Source organism: Lipophrys pholis (assembly GCF_963383615.2).
Source record: "Lipophrys pholis genome assembly, chromosome: 5".
Lineage (NCBI taxonomy): Eukaryota > Metazoa > Chordata > Actinopteri > Blenniiformes > Blenniidae > Lipophrys > Lipophrys pholis.
In genome coordinates, this window is record NC_137628.1 from 5932500 (window position 1) to 5951155 (window position 18656).

At 40.1% G+C, this 18656-nt stretch overlaps 1 protein-coding gene across 1 annotated transcript; it reads right to left on the reverse strand.

The window, feature by feature from the left end:
• Window positions 1–84: 84 nt before the first annotated feature.
• LOC308110081 (target of Myb1 membrane trafficking protein) lies at window positions 85–12439 on the reverse strand. Its single transcript, XM_080464146.1, has 15 exons — window positions 12170–12439; window positions 9408–9492; window positions 9148–9226; window positions 8803–8952; window positions 5909–6043; window positions 5310–5459; window positions 4368–4484; window positions 3678–3811; window positions 3552–3597; window positions 3328–3454; window positions 2955–3021; window positions 1965–2040; window positions 1797–1859; window positions 1662–1704; window positions 85–1590 (listed from the first exon to the last, which is right to left on the reverse strand). Exons 1-15 carry the CDS (start codon window positions 12240–12242, stop codon window positions 1427–1429), a joined length of 1509 nt encoding a protein of 502 aa, XP_080320272.1. The 5' UTR covers window positions 12243–12439; the 3' UTR covers window positions 85–1426.
• Between the last annotated feature and the right edge of the window lie 6217 nt (window positions 12440–18656).

The window sequence follows — 18656 nt, forward strand, 5'->3', positions numbered from 1 at the left end:
TCAGACGAGTGAAAAAATGGCCTCTCCGGTCTCCAGTTCCAGGCTTTCACGTCTCATCTGGGAGCTTCTGACTCACGAGCAGACATCCTTGAGCTCTCAAACATAAACATGCCGAATCTAGTGGCTTATCGTTAAACTTGATCCCACCTGAGTTCCCACCTCTTTCTCAAGGTTCTGATGTTTTGACGTCTTCCACAGCAGCTTTGGTTCTGCAGGGTGTCGCTTACCAGAATATCTTTGTGGCAATGTCCAGTAAATGGATTGATATAACTGGAGCATGTGCCATAGATAAAGAGGAAAAACATCCTCTAATCAGCGTTTGGCAAAATATTGTTTATGATAACACTATTTTTAGCTGTAACCAGTACAGGGGGTCCTAACCCTTTCCAATGAGGGACACATTTCCATCGAGTCAGCCTTGATTTAATTATCTCGAGGGTAGTTTTCCTTATGTTATTTGCACAACATAAGTTAATGCAAAGTGTTCAGTAAAAGATGTAAACGCTCCATATGTTGATTAATATGCAGTTATGCTGTGCGATCAGACATTGGACAAATAATTGATGACCAGTAGGAAAATGAGATTGGTGAAAAGGTGAAAGAGCCACCGAGCTGCTGTCTCACTGCTGCTCGCTCAGTAACTGCGTCTCCAACTGATACAGATAATTGTGTGACCGGTTGTAAAAAAAAACAAAAAACACTGCTGTATTTGCTGCTTAAATGTATTTTCATGATTTTAGAGCCGCACAATACGAGTCAATTTTGTCTCGTATTGAAATTATGAGGTCTGTGTTTTTGTTCTTCTGCGGCTGAAATTCCAAAATCCTCTTCTCAGACTCAGTTTCAAGCAGGGCCTCTTTGTGTTTCACAAGTGGAGTGTTTTTAAAATGTTTTTTTTATGATTGTTCATTCATTTCTGAGCTTTGGACATCTGCCACTACAGGTTAGTTGTAGTTTTGATATAATGATGTCAAAATGTACTGCTGGAAATAATTCCACTACTTTTCACAACATTTTCTCCAATTCCAAATATTCAGTGGATACGTGGTGGTACAACTTCAAACACAATGATGAAAGACAAAAGTCATTCATGTCAGAAAAACATTTCAAAAGATAAAATCAGTTTGGGGAACGATTCCCCATATATTCTTCTACATAATATCCGCTCTTCATAGTTTAAGCTTCAATCAGCTTCTTGCCTCCATCAACACATCTTAAATACAGTCCCATAAAGTTGTTTACAGAAAGGAAACACAAACGGCAGAATTAACAAAAATACAGCATCGGTAAAAATCTGTTGATTGGGCAGGCGTTCTGTAGTGTCAGGTTTTAAATCGTGTTTGTATAATTGGAATTAAAACCTGACTTGGCACAATGAGAGTGTGATCTTGTTGGTTTTTCATGTTGCTGGTCTGTTCAGTCCTCCTCAAAGTGAAAACAGCTGGTCATGCGACGTGTCCGCTTGCCGGCTGGACTGCGGCGGCGGCGGCAGCGGCAGCGGCGGTCTGGAGGTGGAAGGCGGCACGTCTCGAATAGTCTGGCTGCTGTAGTCTGTGGACTTGGCCCGGTCCTCCAGGAATCTGTCAAACTCTGAGAAGGACAGTATCAATAAAAGAATCATGCACAGCAGAGGAGCGGAGCGACTTTTTGAAACAACAAACCTTCACTGGACACGCCCTCGCACACGGATGACTGCTCGCCCGCCTGTTTCAAACACAAGCAGTCAAGATTCTGTGACAAATCACAAACATCAGGGTTTTTTTTGAAAACATTGAAGCATGTCAGGTTTTTCTTACCACATCAGAGGATAACCACTTGTCAATATCGTTCTGCAGGGAGTTTTTTTCCGCTGGTGGCATCTAAGAAAAAGAAACATCAACCCATGGAACGACTATTTGTTTTTATCTGTTGTGCATTAAGAGTTTTTCGTTAAATCAATATGTGTGCTGTTTTGGTGTACACACCCCGCCTGTGACCTGCAGCCTCGTGTCCAGAGCTCCTGCGAGACCCTCCACCGCGCCGGGGTCTTCGTACCTGACGCTACACACACACACACACACACACACACACACACACACACACACACACACACACCAAAAAATAAAATCAAAAACTGGGCATAATGCAGGCCACATTACAGTTAGTCATGTGTGTAATTGACTCAGTAATGGTTTATGTACACATGTAACTGCTGCTAAAGTGCAACGGAAGGACCTGGTTTTGGATAATGGACGAGGATTAAAATACTTCTCTGAATTGTTCACCGTTAAGTATTTAGAAATGTCCAAATAACACACTTACATGATGGACTGCTGTTGAAAATCCTGTTTACAAAGACGGGAGAGCTTATTCTGACGACTCAGAACTTTAAATTATGTGTTAAACAGGAAAGTATTATGGTTCCAATGTTCTAATCTGGTTCAAATTTAGGATCTAAAGCCATGCACCAATCAGAAATGACACTACGACCAGCGAATGAACAACACCAGCTGTCACTTTATCCTGCCACTTGTGAGCCAGTGGGATATGAAGGCAGCAAATGAGCACTTGGTAACTCTAAGGTTTCGTGACTTGATCAAAATTGCAACTTGTGGCATGTTTCCAGTCCACAGAGTTCAGTATCCATCAAAAGTGACTGAAGGAAGGAATAGAGGTGAACTGGCGTCATGGTGCTAGTAAACTCTTGCCGCTCCTGGACACCAGTTTGCACTAAGGGACTGCCATCAATACCAGGCGGGTCGTCATGATGTGACAGCTCATTATTTACATTATAAACCGGATTCTCAATATTTCACGATTTAAAGCGCCTGCAGAAAACATGTCTATAGAGGTCGACTTCTGGGACCTAAAGGAATTTCTATGACTTTTACAGTAAAACTACATTAAGTCCACTAAGACACTGTGAATACCAAACGAGAATACACTTTTTCCTGTCACCTCTCATCACCTCTCACCTTTTCCTCTGATCGGCCAGCGAGCTGCTTCTGGTTTGGGCAAACATGTCGAACTCCTCCTCCTCTTCTGCAGAGCACAGGTTCACATTTCATTCACAGTGGTTGACTGGATGTCCTTTATTCAAATTGTGGTGAAAGAAACAGTGAACTGGAGGGTAAAAACATACTGTATTCCTCACAAAATAATGTGATTCATTGATGCAGCTCATCATGTGCTTTAGAAATGTCTCAATATGTGATGTTGGGTTACAACATCCTGTTTTTCTCCCATCATAAAAAAAAAAAAACCACCAACAAAAAACATGATGTCGGTTACCAAAGATACACACACGAGGACTTTGTGTTGCAACGAGCCTCACACTGCTTGACTCACTGTGTTTTGCTGCTGACTGCCGCTGAACTGTTGGTTGGCTGGTTGTCGTGATGACGGCAGGTTGCGGTTGCGTGACGGCTGCAGGCTCGGCGTCGGGGTTGACGACGCTCGGGCTCGGCGTGCAGCTCTGTGCAGGGCGCAGAGTGTGTCACACTTCAACAGCTGCGTCATCTCACGCTTGCCGCTCGAATGCTAATAAAACACTTTCGCCGACGTCACTATACCTGCGCCGTCGCCGTCGCCGCCTGAGCCTTGTTCAGCCGATCAAACCTGAGACAGTGAGACGACAGTGTTCAGAAGATTTGCACGCAACAATGTGATCCGTCCCAAAAGGTCGGGCTGCGGCAGACCTCTCATAGCGGATGAAGGTGTTGTTGAGGTCGTCGTTGATCACAAGCAGCTCTTCAATCATCCCTTCGTCCTGCAGCTGAGGGATGAGCTCCACCACTCGAGTCTGCATGCTCTTACACGTAGTGAACAGCTGCTGCTTGGACCAAAGGAGAGAGAGCGATGGAGACCAATTCTTCCTGTTTCAAATATACAGTATATCTACTATCTTAGATGGGGGCCGTGGTTTTGATGTTGGAGCAGAAGCAATTAAAATGTAAATATCTAGATAAGTGACGTTGAATTAGATCTCTGGTTTCTCATATGTACATGGATTCTGTGTTATTTTGTTTTGTGTGTTTCTGTACATTTTTGTCCGGCCGTGTTCAGACGGAGATGTGGTTTCCTGGTCTGGACCAAGGCTGTTTTCTTTTCTCTTTTTATAAAAAAAAAAAAAAAAAAAAAAAAAAAGGAATATATGCAGTTTTAACATCCGACCAAAAGACGCACATAAAACACACAGCTGACGTCTAGTTTCATTTAGTATTTTCAAGCGTTTTTAGGCGAACCTGGACTAGTTTGGTCTTATCTGGTCTCGTCTAGTCTTGTCATCATCATCATCATCATCATCATCATCATCATCATCATTTTGTGGTGTGGGAGTGTGAATGTGAAGAATCACCGTCTCTTGGATTCAGACGAAATAAACACACCTGCAGCAGGTCGGCATCGTCTGGCTTGCTCTGTCCAGGAATGAGTTCGTTTAGCATTTCAGACATGACGGTGAGATTTCCCCTCACCAGGGCCAGCTCACCTCGCAGCTTCTGTTCCTGTCGTTAAAAGAAAAGAGCTGGTCAATTCTGCAGCACAGAAATATACAGACACGCCCTGTCAGTCCTGATTATATAGCAATTGTGGCGATACCAATGCCCATAATGCAGCTAATATTACTATTATATTGAGGCAAGAGGAACCACAAAATCTGCTGAAAGGTTTATATTAATGTTTATTCAAAAGCATCAATAACACATTTAAATCAACAATGTTATCAGGCTTTACAAATTAAAATAAAACAATATTTTAAAAGGACAGAACAATGATCTGTGATTTATATTGTGTTTTGAAACTGAGAATGTATCAACAATAACAATAACTACATACCTGTGGATGTGAATAACAGCAGCCCTCGTACAAAACTACTTAAAAACATTTATGTGAAATCTGTTTGCATGTGAACTTCTTGCATAAGGATCAATTCAATTCAAGCCTTTTCCAGTCTGCTGCAGATTTGTCTGAATCTACTTTTACTCGGCTTTTTTTCTTCTCTTAGCAATGAGCACCCGGGGGGGGGGGGGTATCTGTGGCACAAAGCAGTTGCCATGTTTGTGAGCCAAGAGTTTAATTAGATCTATCAAGATCAGCTGATAAATGATAAGCTGATTGCGACACTAAGCCTTATTTAAACAACAAACACTGTCATTAATGTGCAGAAATGTGGTGCCTGCAGTTTTATGTGGCTGTGAGAAGAAAAAAAAAAAAAAAAGTACTAATTATGCTGCTGCACAATGCTGAATGAGACCGAATGTAATTGGAATTATTTCAGCATCAGCTGGGAAACGTTTTCACTGAGCGAAAGCGGTTTTATGCAAAGATACCTGTGCTGCAGAAAGCGACGCCGGCCCTTCGCTGTGCCGGACTGGAGGTTGTGTACTGTGACTGGGAGCGCTGGAGGGAGCCGGTGGCTCTGACTGCTGAGTGGGCGGCGGGGCGGCGGGCGACTCAGGAGTCCCGTTCTCTGGGATACTCTGTACAGTACATTACAAATATAAAAACCCCAATGCAAGAAAAGCTGGAATGGCATCTATCCTCCCATAAATGCAGCTTAAAAGAGTTTCACATCAAAGAATTTGATGAAAATTAAAAAATATGCACGCACTCAACACCTCGAGATGCATTTAAAGTATAATAGGATGTATAGAATCGACATGAAGTGGGTTCGGCATGTTCCTTTTATCACCAGGAACTGACTTCTGCAAACTCAACTAATTAAATGCCAAATGCTCTTTCAGTTCTTTTCAATTTGTGCCAATTACTCCAGTAGCCTTTCGTTTCCTCTGTTCCAAATACTTTGAGATGTGTTGCTACCGTCAGATTCAAAATGAGCGAATATTTTCCTAAAAAAGCTAAAACTTTCTCCATTTCAACATCCAAAATGTTGTTTATATTCCATTTAGAACACAAAAATAGGTCTCACTCTGTTTGGCGTGTGGATCGGCGACAGAGCGTCCAGGTCGGTCATGGGGAACTCCAGACCTCGCTTCCGCAGGTCGTCGTACACGTGGACGACGCCCGACAGGGAGGGAGAGCTGCGAAATGCATCGGCCCACGACTGGAGAGGGGAAACAAAAAAAGAAACATGAGATGAATTTAAAAAATATACATCACTGCTTGCTTGAACAAGGCGAGTAAAAGCGCCTGCTCCTGATTAGCAGACATGGGAAGGGCTGCATTTTCATACCTTGTTGCAGCACTTATCTGTACTTTTAATTTTTCTGATGACTTTTTACTTTTAAGACAAATATCCGTACTTTTTTTTTTCTAATTGATTTGTTTTAACCTCTAAATCAGAGGCGTCCAACACATTCTTGTTCAGGGGCCACATACGGCAGTTTCACCTCCAGTGTTCTGGACCGGTTAAATAGTGCCATAAACATTATTAAATTGGACGTTTTTCTTTGTTGTTGAGCAGAGTACATGTGAGGAAAATGTCAATAGCGTCACAGAACAAAACAATTACTACAGAAAATGACTATAATCTCAACATAAAATTCATTTTAATGAAACCTTCTGGTGCAAAATACAGTGAAAGGTGTCAAAAAACAAAACAAAAACTCCTATAGCTGTTGAATGATGTATGTTTTTACAGACTCGCCCTTTGAGGATAGTTTGATAGCAACGAGGAAGCAAGCTTTCACGGCAGCACCAGCGATATCTTATCAAAATTTGTAAATAAAATAAATAAATATATATATTTTTTTTACATCGGTTTTCTTTTGTCTTTTGATTGGAGCTTCTTCTCAGGACGGTTTTGTCCTCATGTTTCACACCCCTGCTCTATGAGCACCATTAACATTCACAGTGAAAAGAAATTCAGCCTGGAGCGGCAGAAGGCAATTAATTATAACAGTGATCATGTTATAATGGTGCAATTCCAACACTTCCTGCTTCCATTTACATGAAATAAATAAACTTCTAAAACGAAGCTTATGTATTGTGTTTTACATAAAGCACTTTTCTGCAAGTATTTATGTTTGACTCACTTATTAAAGCCAGTTGGCAAATATTAATTTGTAGAGAATTCTATATTTTTGGTGCATAATAAAACCTTACTTCACTTAAAGAAGTTGACTCAGGTTTCTTTTACCAGAGTAATATTTTTACACATGCATCGGTCTGGAGGTGAGACTGTCTCACTGAGGAAGTCCTGATCCGTTTTAATTTTTAATTTCTCCAACTTTATGTACTCTTGAGGTTTTCTAGATATTCTCGAGATCCTTGGGCCACCAGATCAATAAATAACCGCTGACTTGCACCTGTAATTTCATGATATGCAACAAACAATGTCAATAAAGCTATTCAATTCAATATCCTAAAGGTGTAAGAATTATGGATTTGGTATGTATGCAGGCTAAATCTATGACATGACGGGAGGGAAGGGGTTAAAGAGCAGGAAAGAGAACGCTGCTGTGGAAACCCACAGACATAACGAGAGTTCAACTGCAGCAAACTTTATGAGCGAACGGATTTCCCAACACCTGTAAAGTTCCTGATAATAAAAAGTGAAAACTGGGTCAAGCCGCTTACAGAAACGGGAACTATTAACTGACGATCATCCAGCAACAACACAACCTTCTGACATTCATTCGTGGTTTCAGGGTTTTTCTTTCAGTAGCTTAAAAATAAAAAGTTAACAAATCCACAGTAGACAGACATGAGATGTTATGTCCATTTGTCGGTGGACAAATCAGAATATTTACTACATAACCTATAAAAATTTTCAACCTGTTAATAAAACATGCAATCAAATGCAGTTATAGTTATAGTCATGTTGGTGTCTGCGAAGTTTCTTGTTTTGAAGGTTTCAATTCAAGTTTTCATCAGATTCATTTCAGTCTTGTGATACGTGACACGTTCACGTGAAGCCTCGTCCTGCTTCCATTTCACATTGATGTTGGTGTCAGTCAAGTCAAAGCTCGACACGTTGCAGCCATGTTTGTCTTTCTCAGGTTTACGTTCCACATCTGTGGTGTCATTTGCACTTCCTCTCACTCCAGCTTGCAGCGTCTCCGCCCTGCGTGTGTCTCACCCGGATTACCATCCAGTGTTGCTGTGACTCGCTGTCTTTGTCTGTATGTCTGTGCGGTCCGTAGCATTTCTTGAACATTTTATTTGTAGATTTTAGATGCTTCTAATGAAGGTCAGAGTTTAACCCTATTCAACATCTCCGCCATCTTTTACACGAATTTCGCAATTTAATAAGAACTATAAAGAATGATAATGTTATAATTGAGGGATATTTCAATGACTTGAGGAACTGAAAGATCTTTTCAAACACGGCAAATAAAGCATGCGATGAGACAAGAATTTCAATAAATGGATATATATGAATTTTCCATCCTTAAAAGATGGATTATATCTTTTTCCTTCACCCTCATTCAAGATTTTGTTGTAGTTATGAGAAATGTGTAATGAATCATGTCTTTACTGAGTATCGCCTTTGAATTTAGTCTTTAGTTTTTAATACTAGTACTGATTCTAGTAGAGCCAGCTCCACATAATGAATACTACTTAAAACAGTTTCCTCTTCGCTTAGAGCAGGTGATTGTGATTTGACTCCTCGTAGTTCCACATAAAGCTGCTTTCAACAATACACATTCAGATGTATATTTTCATTTTGTTTATGGTTTGAATTAAGTATTAACATTAAAACTGATGCTATATAATCAAATTTCTATTTTGTATGGGTTTAAAAGACCTAAAACCTTTATGTATTGTGTTAATAGCCCCATTGTATGTTTTCTTTTCGTCTTTGGAAATAATTTTTATGGATGTTCAGAATAAATGGTTACTTCTCCTACAAAGTCGCACCTGTATGAGGCTGAGCACCCGGTCGTGGAGGGCTGTAGGCGGGTTGTACTTAGGAAGAATTGATCGAACCAACACTCCTTCAACAAATTCCTGCGATGCCACCAAGACGTGGAAACGATGGCCACAGTTCTTCACGCAGGCCTCCAGCACCTACGTGACCAAACATCACAAAAAAAAAAAGACTTAGGCTACATCGAAATGACATTTTTACTCTCATATCAGCCACACAAACACAAAGACTTTGAATGTTTACTTAAAGACTGAGATGAGTCACGTAATTACGCCCTGGAATTGCCTGAGGCCATCGAGAATGAGGACTACCCCGCAAAATGCACAATTACTCACAGTGAGAGCCAACATTATCTCCCTGAAGTTCTTGTTTCCGACGACTCTCTTCTTAATAGCCTTGACTGCATCTCTGGGCCTGGAGAGGGAAACAATCCACTCATCTTCATCTACATATGACACAGTATAATAACTGTTTGAGGATTTAGAAATGGTACCAAAACAAATGACTATATCCTCTTTCTGCATTCGTATGGTCCGTACCGAGACACAAAAGGGATAATCAAATAACAATAAACCCAGTATAAGCCATTCTTTACCCCTCGTCTGTCTCGTTGATAATATCACATATCTCCATGTTGAGTCCCCAGTCCTCCGACTGGAGAGTGCCACACGTTGCTCGCTCTGTCAACAGAAAGAGATAACCTGGTGAGATAAAGACTTAATACAGACACAGTAACATGTAAATACAAGACATATATATTGTATGATGATAGCGTTTAATTATTACTTTGAGTTCAATTTTAGAGATGTCTGTCATTAAAACTCAAATGTATTCTATTTTTACTTGTAAATGTTCAAAAGAAGTATTAAATAGTCGGTAGAATTAAAGAAAACATCAATCAAGGCAGAAGTTTGAGTCGACGAAGGTCATCCTCTGAGAATCGAACGAAGTATTGCTGCTTGTAATACCCTTTTGGACCACATGGGGATGCTGCAACTCACTCGAGCTTCATTGTAAGCTTTCATTCAATTCAATTCAATTTTATTTGTAAAGCGCTAAATCACATCAACAAACATCTCAAAGCGCTCTTACAATGATAGAGAACAACAGAACCCAACTAAACCCTTCCAAAGCAAGCAGATGTAACAAGCAACAGTGGCCAGGAAAAACTCCCTCTTCAGGAAGAAACCGTGGGGCGGACCCTAGACTCTGGAAGGGCGGCCATCCGCCTTGACCGGTTGGGGGGAGAAGTACATGGGATAGGACAGGGAGAGTATGGAATAGAACACAATAGAACACAAAAGAAAAAAACAACTTGCATCGTCACACTGAATGTTGTTTTCCTCTGCAAGAGTTTGTAATTGTATTGTTTGTTTTTTACATAAATAAAAGGTTTGAAATGGTTTTTTTGGTTGGTTTTTTTTAATTGTCACACTGAATGTTATAGTGACTCATTACCGCCAACTAAAGCACAAATGTGGTACTGCTAGAAGCGAACATACACCTTTTGACATTATTTTACATTTCCTTTTTTTATGTGGAGTTTGCCTGTTCTAATGTTTTACCTCTGCCTGCGTGGGACAATCTGATTCCCTGTTGATATAATAGACAGGTTACTGTCCAGCTCTTTCAGCTGATTAAAAACTCCACACTTTTTTCAATAAAGATTATAAAAGAAGCAGGAATAGAAACAATCACATATTTATAGATGAAAACTGAAATATCAGTTTCCCTGTCTAGGTTATGTTTCTGTTCCCGCTTTTCATGGATAATTTATCAGCAAACTCCAATTTATAAGTATAGTTGATAGACTAATTTTCAACAAGGAGAAAACTCCAGCAGAAGCGAACTTACTATAGAGCACCTGTTGATGCATTTCCCTTAAATATGACAAAATCAGGCTTGATGTGCAGACAAAACTAGTTTATGGCATAGAAGTTATTTTCAGCATTCACCCAAAAACATTATAACCTCATACTATTTGTATTCATTTTAAAGAGCAAATTGTAATGTAGGACAGTAGTAACCATTATTATAGAAGAAATATTTAAGAGGTATTAAAGCACATTTAGAATTTTATTTTTTAACTATAAGTGGAGAAATGTGTGTGTTGTTCAGTTTTACACCGATTTGCAAGAAGACTTGACACATAATGGACAACACTGAGACCGACTTTAAAGTTTAGAAATGTCGCTGAACTACACCTAAAGCTTAAGTTTTTATTTACTCATAATTCAGAGTGAGTCGTATTAAGACTGAAGGGTTCTGATGTCATCTGTTAACAGAAGATCTTTTTAATGATTTATTCTTATTTTTGATGTTATCGTCTGTATTAATCTTGATTAGTTTTGGTTATGTCTAAATGCTATCAGTTAATCCAGTTTTTATGCTTTGGCCTCTGTTAATACCGTTTGGTTTATGATTTTATACGAGGCTGGACTTGGTGAATGAAAGGTGCTCTTATTCACATCAAAAGCTCACTTTTATTGCTGTTTAAAAACGACAACAAAATCCAGATTCTATGAGAAAAAGAGTTGGGGTTGTTTAGAAAGTTAATCAAAACCCCTCAGATGTATGTTCGTAACAAACTTTGAAGCACTCTTTTTTTTCACCTCCCCTTCAGCGGTTGCACATAAGTCTCTAAATCTCCCTCATTCCTTTCCACACTTGTGCACACCCTCAGTCTCTGCTCTCCCAATCCCTTTCACCCTGCCTTCCCCTCCTTACGGCTGCCTCCACTTCATGTGACTGTCAGCTGCTTCTGTTCTGGTTCGCCTCTGAAGGAGCCGACATGGCTGTGTGAGAAAGTGAGTGGAGATAAGAGGAAGGAAGGGTTGAGATGGCTGTGTAACATGACTTTCCTCTGAAGTCTTCAGGTGTCTGCAGCACATCTGGATGTTTGTGGCCAACTATTTTCATTGGTTTGACATTGACAAGGTTCCTGCCGCGGTTAAAGTGAACCTTCCTCTGTTTTCCGAGCTGTGCAGCTCGACAGAGCCCCGCTGAACATGAAAAGTCACAGTTATACACAAAGTGTGAATTTGTAACCAGATGAAACACATCAGCCATTGAGGAAGTGAGAGGAAACACTAAGCAGCCCCTCGATTGGCAGATGAAGCTGTCACTCGACCAAAGTGACCAATCAGATGAGAGATCAAAGCGCATAAGTCCCGCCTCCTCCACCGAACGACTTTGTTTATAAGTTTATTTATCATGCATTTCAGAAAAAAACAATCAAAGCAAAAAAGACAAATAACTTCAAATTCGTGAAACAGGAACAATTCTGAGATGTAAGTTTAGACGTTTAAGCCAAAGGAGCTCAACTTATTTGCATTTCAGAGAGAAACTGTTGCTTACCGATTCTTTGACCGACGGGCGTGGAAAACGGGTTTCCTATCAGAAAATCCATCGTCTCCCCCAGTGAAAACATCCTGGATTGTGACAAGCCTGTCCCTCTGAAAAATTTATGAATTTGACCCGTTTACAGCTTTAGAAGTGGAGTTTTCTTCTTCTGCTGCTGCTGCTGCTGCTTCCAGGGTGCTGCTGCTCAGAGACGCACGCACCGACTCCTGCAGGGTCACGTGAAGCCTCGCAGAGCCAGGAAATAAACAACAGACACAAGTCGCCCTGCACCCACAAAATCACACACTTCATTCAGATCCTGCATGCTACAAGTCATGCCAATTCTTTTCGGAACCACACATAAAACATGCATCTAGAATTATCTCAGTTTATTGAATCATAGATGATAGATCACTATTTAAATGCTGGTCTAGAGCAGGGGTGTCAAACATAAGGCCCGTGAGCCAAAACTGGAGCAAGAGGCTCCATTCAGGCCCGCCCAAATCATCTAGCAAATTTCTAAAACAATTTAGATTTTGATTTTAAACAGATTTCCTAAAAGTAGCTGACATAACGAGACACTGAGATCAGAGCTGAGACATCTGTGACGCTGCCATGACAGGTAGTGACCTCACAGCATTAGCCTCAAAGCCATGCTGCCCGCGTGAGTTTGTAAAAACATACGTAATGCAACAGCTACACTAGATGTTTTTTTAAGATAAACACTGTAATCTGCACTAGAATTTTTCATTGAGATTGGTGTTATGTAGAGATTGCAATAATTCGGTTGTAATTGTTTCGTTTTTGTGAAAATATAGACATTTTGATCACGTATACTCTGCGCCACAACAAAGAAAAACTTTAAAGTTTAAATTTAACGGTTACTATGGCACCTATTTTATTGGTCCGGCCAATTCAAGATGAAACTAGGCTGAATGTGGCCCCTGAACAAAAATATGTGAGACACATTATTTGGATCACACCAACACTTTATTTGTCAAATTAAGAGAATGCATGGATATGATGAAAATTCAAACAGTGTGATAAAATCACTGCCAACAACTATTCAAAGGTTTTTCTGTGATCGAGATGGGGGCTATAATGGGGGCATGTATGGAAACTGTAAGCCATTCTCATTTATTTATACAGGCTCTTTAATGCTTATACATGGATGAGGGGCAACCACACCAGGGGCAAAAACAATGAAGTACTAAAAAAAACAAAGACACAAAGGATGGACTGATAGCTCATAGTACACAACAGGGAGGCCTTGACTAGTCACAGGTGAAACACTGAAGGAGTCATCAGAGTGAGGCACAAGACCCAAGAGATGAGGAGTGAGAGGGCACATGACCAACAGCAGACAAGCAACGTAAAAGCCTCGATGGAAACTCCCTGTCCTGCCTGTTTCAGATGTCTTGTAGACCCCTGAGCTGGAGCAAAGACAACAAACCTGTGGAAACAGAACCATGATTAAACACGATAGGAAACAAGGATATGGAAAACAAAACCATAAATAATGAATCTAATACCAGAAATACAAGGAACCATGAGGGGCAGAGACACACGTAAACGCAACATAAGAACTAGGCTTAGACATCTATATCCAACACTCATACGCTTTAGTTATCATTTTATAGTTTGTCTTCAACGAGTCCAGAGCACACTGTGCATACGAGGCATTCACAAAATCTTTATTGTGGTTAGTTTAATTAATCTTTACTGTGTCTGAGACCTTTCGCAAATAGCTGACACACAGGCACTGGATAGGCATTGCTACGTGAACAGCACCATCTGGTGTCTTTAATGTAGTTTTCTTAGAATTAGAAAATGTTAAAATAGACCCTTTTTTTTCATGCGGGAAAGTTAAATCTACTGGTCTGCGCCTCAAACAAACAGACAAAGTAATCACTTGATCGTGTGGTTAGTTTCTTAAGATCATATCGAGATATTTTGATTCACTTAATCGATTATCTTCTTGTCGTGGACTCTCTAGTTTTTTTGATGGATATAATTGGCTGATGTCAAGAAAATGAGAAGCGAGACGGATAAAAGGAAGTGAGAAAGTGTGTGTCTGTCTGGAGTCAATTAAAAGACTCAATTGGTGTCGTCACCTTATGAAATGATTGTGAATGTGTAGATAATATATCACTCTGACCAGGTCGCACCACTTCAACATGATTAATGCTCAACACATGCATTAAACGCAATCAACAATCAATGTTTGAGAATATGAACCCAAATAGTTCAATTCTGGAAAAAAAAAATGAAAAGCTATATCACCAAAGTAGGTGCTTCTCAATGTTAAATCATCTATCTTGAATATTTCCCCTGTCTCAACATCAAATACTTAAAATGAATGTCTATCATCTCTTTATGGAGGCTACGTGATGCAATCGCCTCGTCTTGCAAGAAGCAAATAACCTGTGGCCAAATTACTTTAAATCTGGAAGGGATCAAATGTTTTTACAATGAATAGTTTTTACAAATTTTGCCATAATATTTTTCAGCTTTCCGGAGCATGAAGAGACATAGCATTTGTCTCACGAAAGGATATAAGAACATGAAAACTTGAAAATCCATATGTTCTTGTGTATTTGTGGCTTTTTTTCCGGCGCTCGAGCCACCAGGTTAAAGAGATACACTAAAGAGTTTGAAGCCAGGTGGATACACAGAATGTTCTCCACTGAACCAGCTAAGGTGTACTCTCAATGGCAGGGAAATAACAGCAGCAGGTCAGACCCACAAAGCGCTGAGATGAAAAAAACAAAAGGCATCTGGGAAAGAGAAGCATCACAAAACGCTGGTGCCCGAATGGATAATGAGACCTGAGAATCGACCACAGTAACCTCCCAAAGCAAGAGCCAGTGGCAGAGATCCAAGAAAGAGTGTCTAAGATGAAGAGTTGGACCTCACCAGGCACATATACGATCCATATATACTGGCTGGAGAAGCTTATTTCGCTCCACGAGAGACGAGCAGCACAAATGATTCAGCTGCAAAGGGAAGGGACCCATCTGCAGTGGTTAACCCAGGGCAGAACAGTCCGAATCATGAAAGACCCCTAGAAGGGAATCATCTCGTCCAACTACCAACCGGTAACCCGTCTCTGTACAACATAGAAGCTGATGCATCATAGCAGCGAAGATCAACAGGCATATTGAATATTACTTGAGTGAGGCACAGAAAGGAATTGACACAAACACCAGAGGAGCCAAACAACAGCTCCCGGTTGACAGAGCCAGCAAGAAGAGACAGACCAGCCTGAGCAGCACCAGGACTGATTACAAGAAGGTCTGCGACCCAGTGCCACACACATGGATACGGGAACGTCTGCGACTGTACGAGATCAACAGGACACTGAGAGCATTCATAAAGAACTCCAGGGGATTTGGTTCAGACGAGCCTGGAAGTAAAGTCAAAGCTGATCGCCCAACACTGGCTGTGGATACCAATTCCAAAGTGGGACAACAATCAGCCACCTGATCTGCATGGATGACATGAAGCTGTACACCAAGAACAAGTACTGACATAAGGATGTCATTTGTGCTCGACAAGTGTGGTAACTAAAGAGAGGCAGGATGGTCACAACTCAAGGGACTGGCCTACCAGAGGGAAACATCAGGGACATCCAGGATAACAAGTACCTTGGGATCCTGCATGGCAATGAGGTCATAAGGACATCAACCACAATCAAATACCCCCAGAGAGTGTCCATGAAGCAAGTGGTAATATATATATATTAAACAGCCAGTATCACAAGGAGCTTGCCTGGGTGGAAATGACAATAATGGACTTAGTCCAATAGTTAGAAGGAGTTGGTATGGCGATTAATATATAAATACATCTCTCAATTTGTCAGAATTTTTTTTCTTTTTCGCAGAACACAAAGAAGAACATGAGAATCAAAGTGACTGTTAGCTTTAAGTAAAAGCTACAAATGTGTAAATCTATCGAAACAATGAACATTTTTATATATAAATGATTACATGAAAGCCGGCAGAGCAGCTTTCTACAGATAAACCTAATGGTTTTCTCCTCAGTTCTTATAATTAAGTTATTGTTTTATGTAAAGGCACATTTAAAAAAAGCAACATCATTTGATAAAATTTGTTGAATAATCCGATAAAATAGCATTATTTAACGATCTGCAAGGTTGTAGTAGAGCCATGATAAAAAAAACAAGTACTTTAAATCTTGCATGTCGCGTACCAGAATACATTTCATATACATGAAACTATTTCAAAGTTTATCAAAATGGTATTAAATATCAATATTAATTATTAGACATAGACTATTTATCATTCACACATGTTATGATTCTTCTTCAGACTGAACAGTTTCTAAATCAGCCATGTTGTTATCAAGGCATTTATCTTATTAATAATATCCTCCTGTATTTGTGGCTCTTCACCACAAGGTGGCGGCATTGATTGAATTTATCAGAACCATTTTGGATTTTTTTTTTTTCTTCTTCTGTTTATAGTTACAAAATTGTGGATTCAGAACAACCATGAATTCACACAATCTATGTATTTATATGTGAGCACACAGATCTGTCAATATGAGCAGAAAATATTACAAACACATGTGATGTCGTTGATTCATTTGTTATTTTTCAGACTGAACTGAACCTTTTAGACTATTGCATCACATTTGAAACTGTTACATCACACTTTTAACTGTTACATTACATTGTTGAACTCATTCTGTTGTATTCTATTGTATTCTATTGTATTCTATTCTAATATGCATTGCATCATTATTCTGTATCGGTTGCATATACAAAAATGCTAAATCAGCAGATAGATAAAGACGTGTTACCAGAAGTAACTTAAGTTTTTATACATAATTATGAAAGGTGACTGTTATTTTAATTTCTTTTTAATTTTATTCATCATTGCTAAGACATGGATGAATAAATCTTTTACAATTTTCTTCAGCTTTACATTCCAAGCAATAGTTTCATGGCATGAGTGGAAAAGTGCTTAATTGGCGGTTTCACTTGTGAGGATTTTAATTCCGTTATGTTTCTATTTATAAAAGTTTGAAACACATTGTTTCGCGGCACTTCTACAGAGAAAGAGAAAAAGTTGGAATGGAGACAGAGCGCAACAAACACAGATCACAAACTTCCAGTTCCACTGTTCGAGATCCTGCAGGAATGTAGAGAAACAATAGACAGACAGTGGACAGTCATAGTGGCATGCAGTGGTGACATATGAATGAATGTAGCGTGAGAGAGGAAAGAAACTCAGTGTAGGCCTCCCAGCTGTCTAAACTTATAGCAGCTCCACTAGAAAATGGTCCAGGATAGCCTGAACCAGCCATAACTGAAGGCTTTATTAAATAGAAAAGTCTTAAAGACTGTGTCAGCCTCCCTACTTGAAACTGGTTCCACATGAGAGGAGCCTGATAGCTGAACGCTCAGCCTCCCGTTCTACTGTTAGGAAACCTAGGAACCTCCAGTAAGCAGCACGCTGAGAACCAAGTGCTCTGCCGGATAATAAAAGGGACTGAGAATCTTAGGATGTTAACACTAAAATAAATACATTTCATTCCACATTCTTACAGCTTTATCTTACTCAGGGCTGCAGGATGCTGGAATATTCCAGCTGGCTGTAGAAGATAAAAGACGTCATTCACCATGGTTTATGACCGAGACGTTATAAAGATTCAAATTAAACCCAAGTTAAAGTCAAATCAAATTATCAGTTCCGGGTTTGGCAACCTCTAAACAAAGATCCAATTATCGTGACAACTATCTGAATGTAATGTTGTGAAGGGGAATGAGACGAACGTTGGAGTGGCATGGTGACACAATGAAAGAAGCCTATGATGAAGGCCAAAAGGCAGCAAATATCATTTCTAAAGCATGAACACAGTCATGTTGACTGACCAACTAGCCTCAAATTCATGTTTATGAATTGAGGAAGGACACCAAGTACCCAGAAAATTAAAAAAAACAAATACATCCATGCACACAGAGGAAGACATGCTTATTCCACACATGGACTCATTATTTCTGTGATAATCTCACAGAGAAGCTTGTTTTTGGAGCACCCCTCATCAAAGCCCAGTGAGAGGAATTATCTATTTTATTCCCTGGTATAACCTGTGGCTGATGGTGCGTGTGTGTGTGTGTGTGTGTGTGTGAATGTGTGTGTGAATGTGTGTTTTCTGTCCGTGCATCAGCCAGCAGTAAGCGTGTGGAGCAAAGTCTCGGGAAGGAAAAGTTTACTTAATGACCCTGCTCGATCATGTTTGGATGAAAGGCAGTTTGACATGATCAGATGAGGGAAATACTTTCTAGATGTTTCCAGCAGCCTGCTCACTGTATCACATTAAAGTGTGGTTGAGGTGGGAAACACTGTGCCTGCAGGGGAAAGTTTGGAGGACACACACACACACACACACACACACACACACACACACACACACACACGCACACACACACACACACACACACGTTTTTAATCCCGGACTGCCTCGCATTAGAATG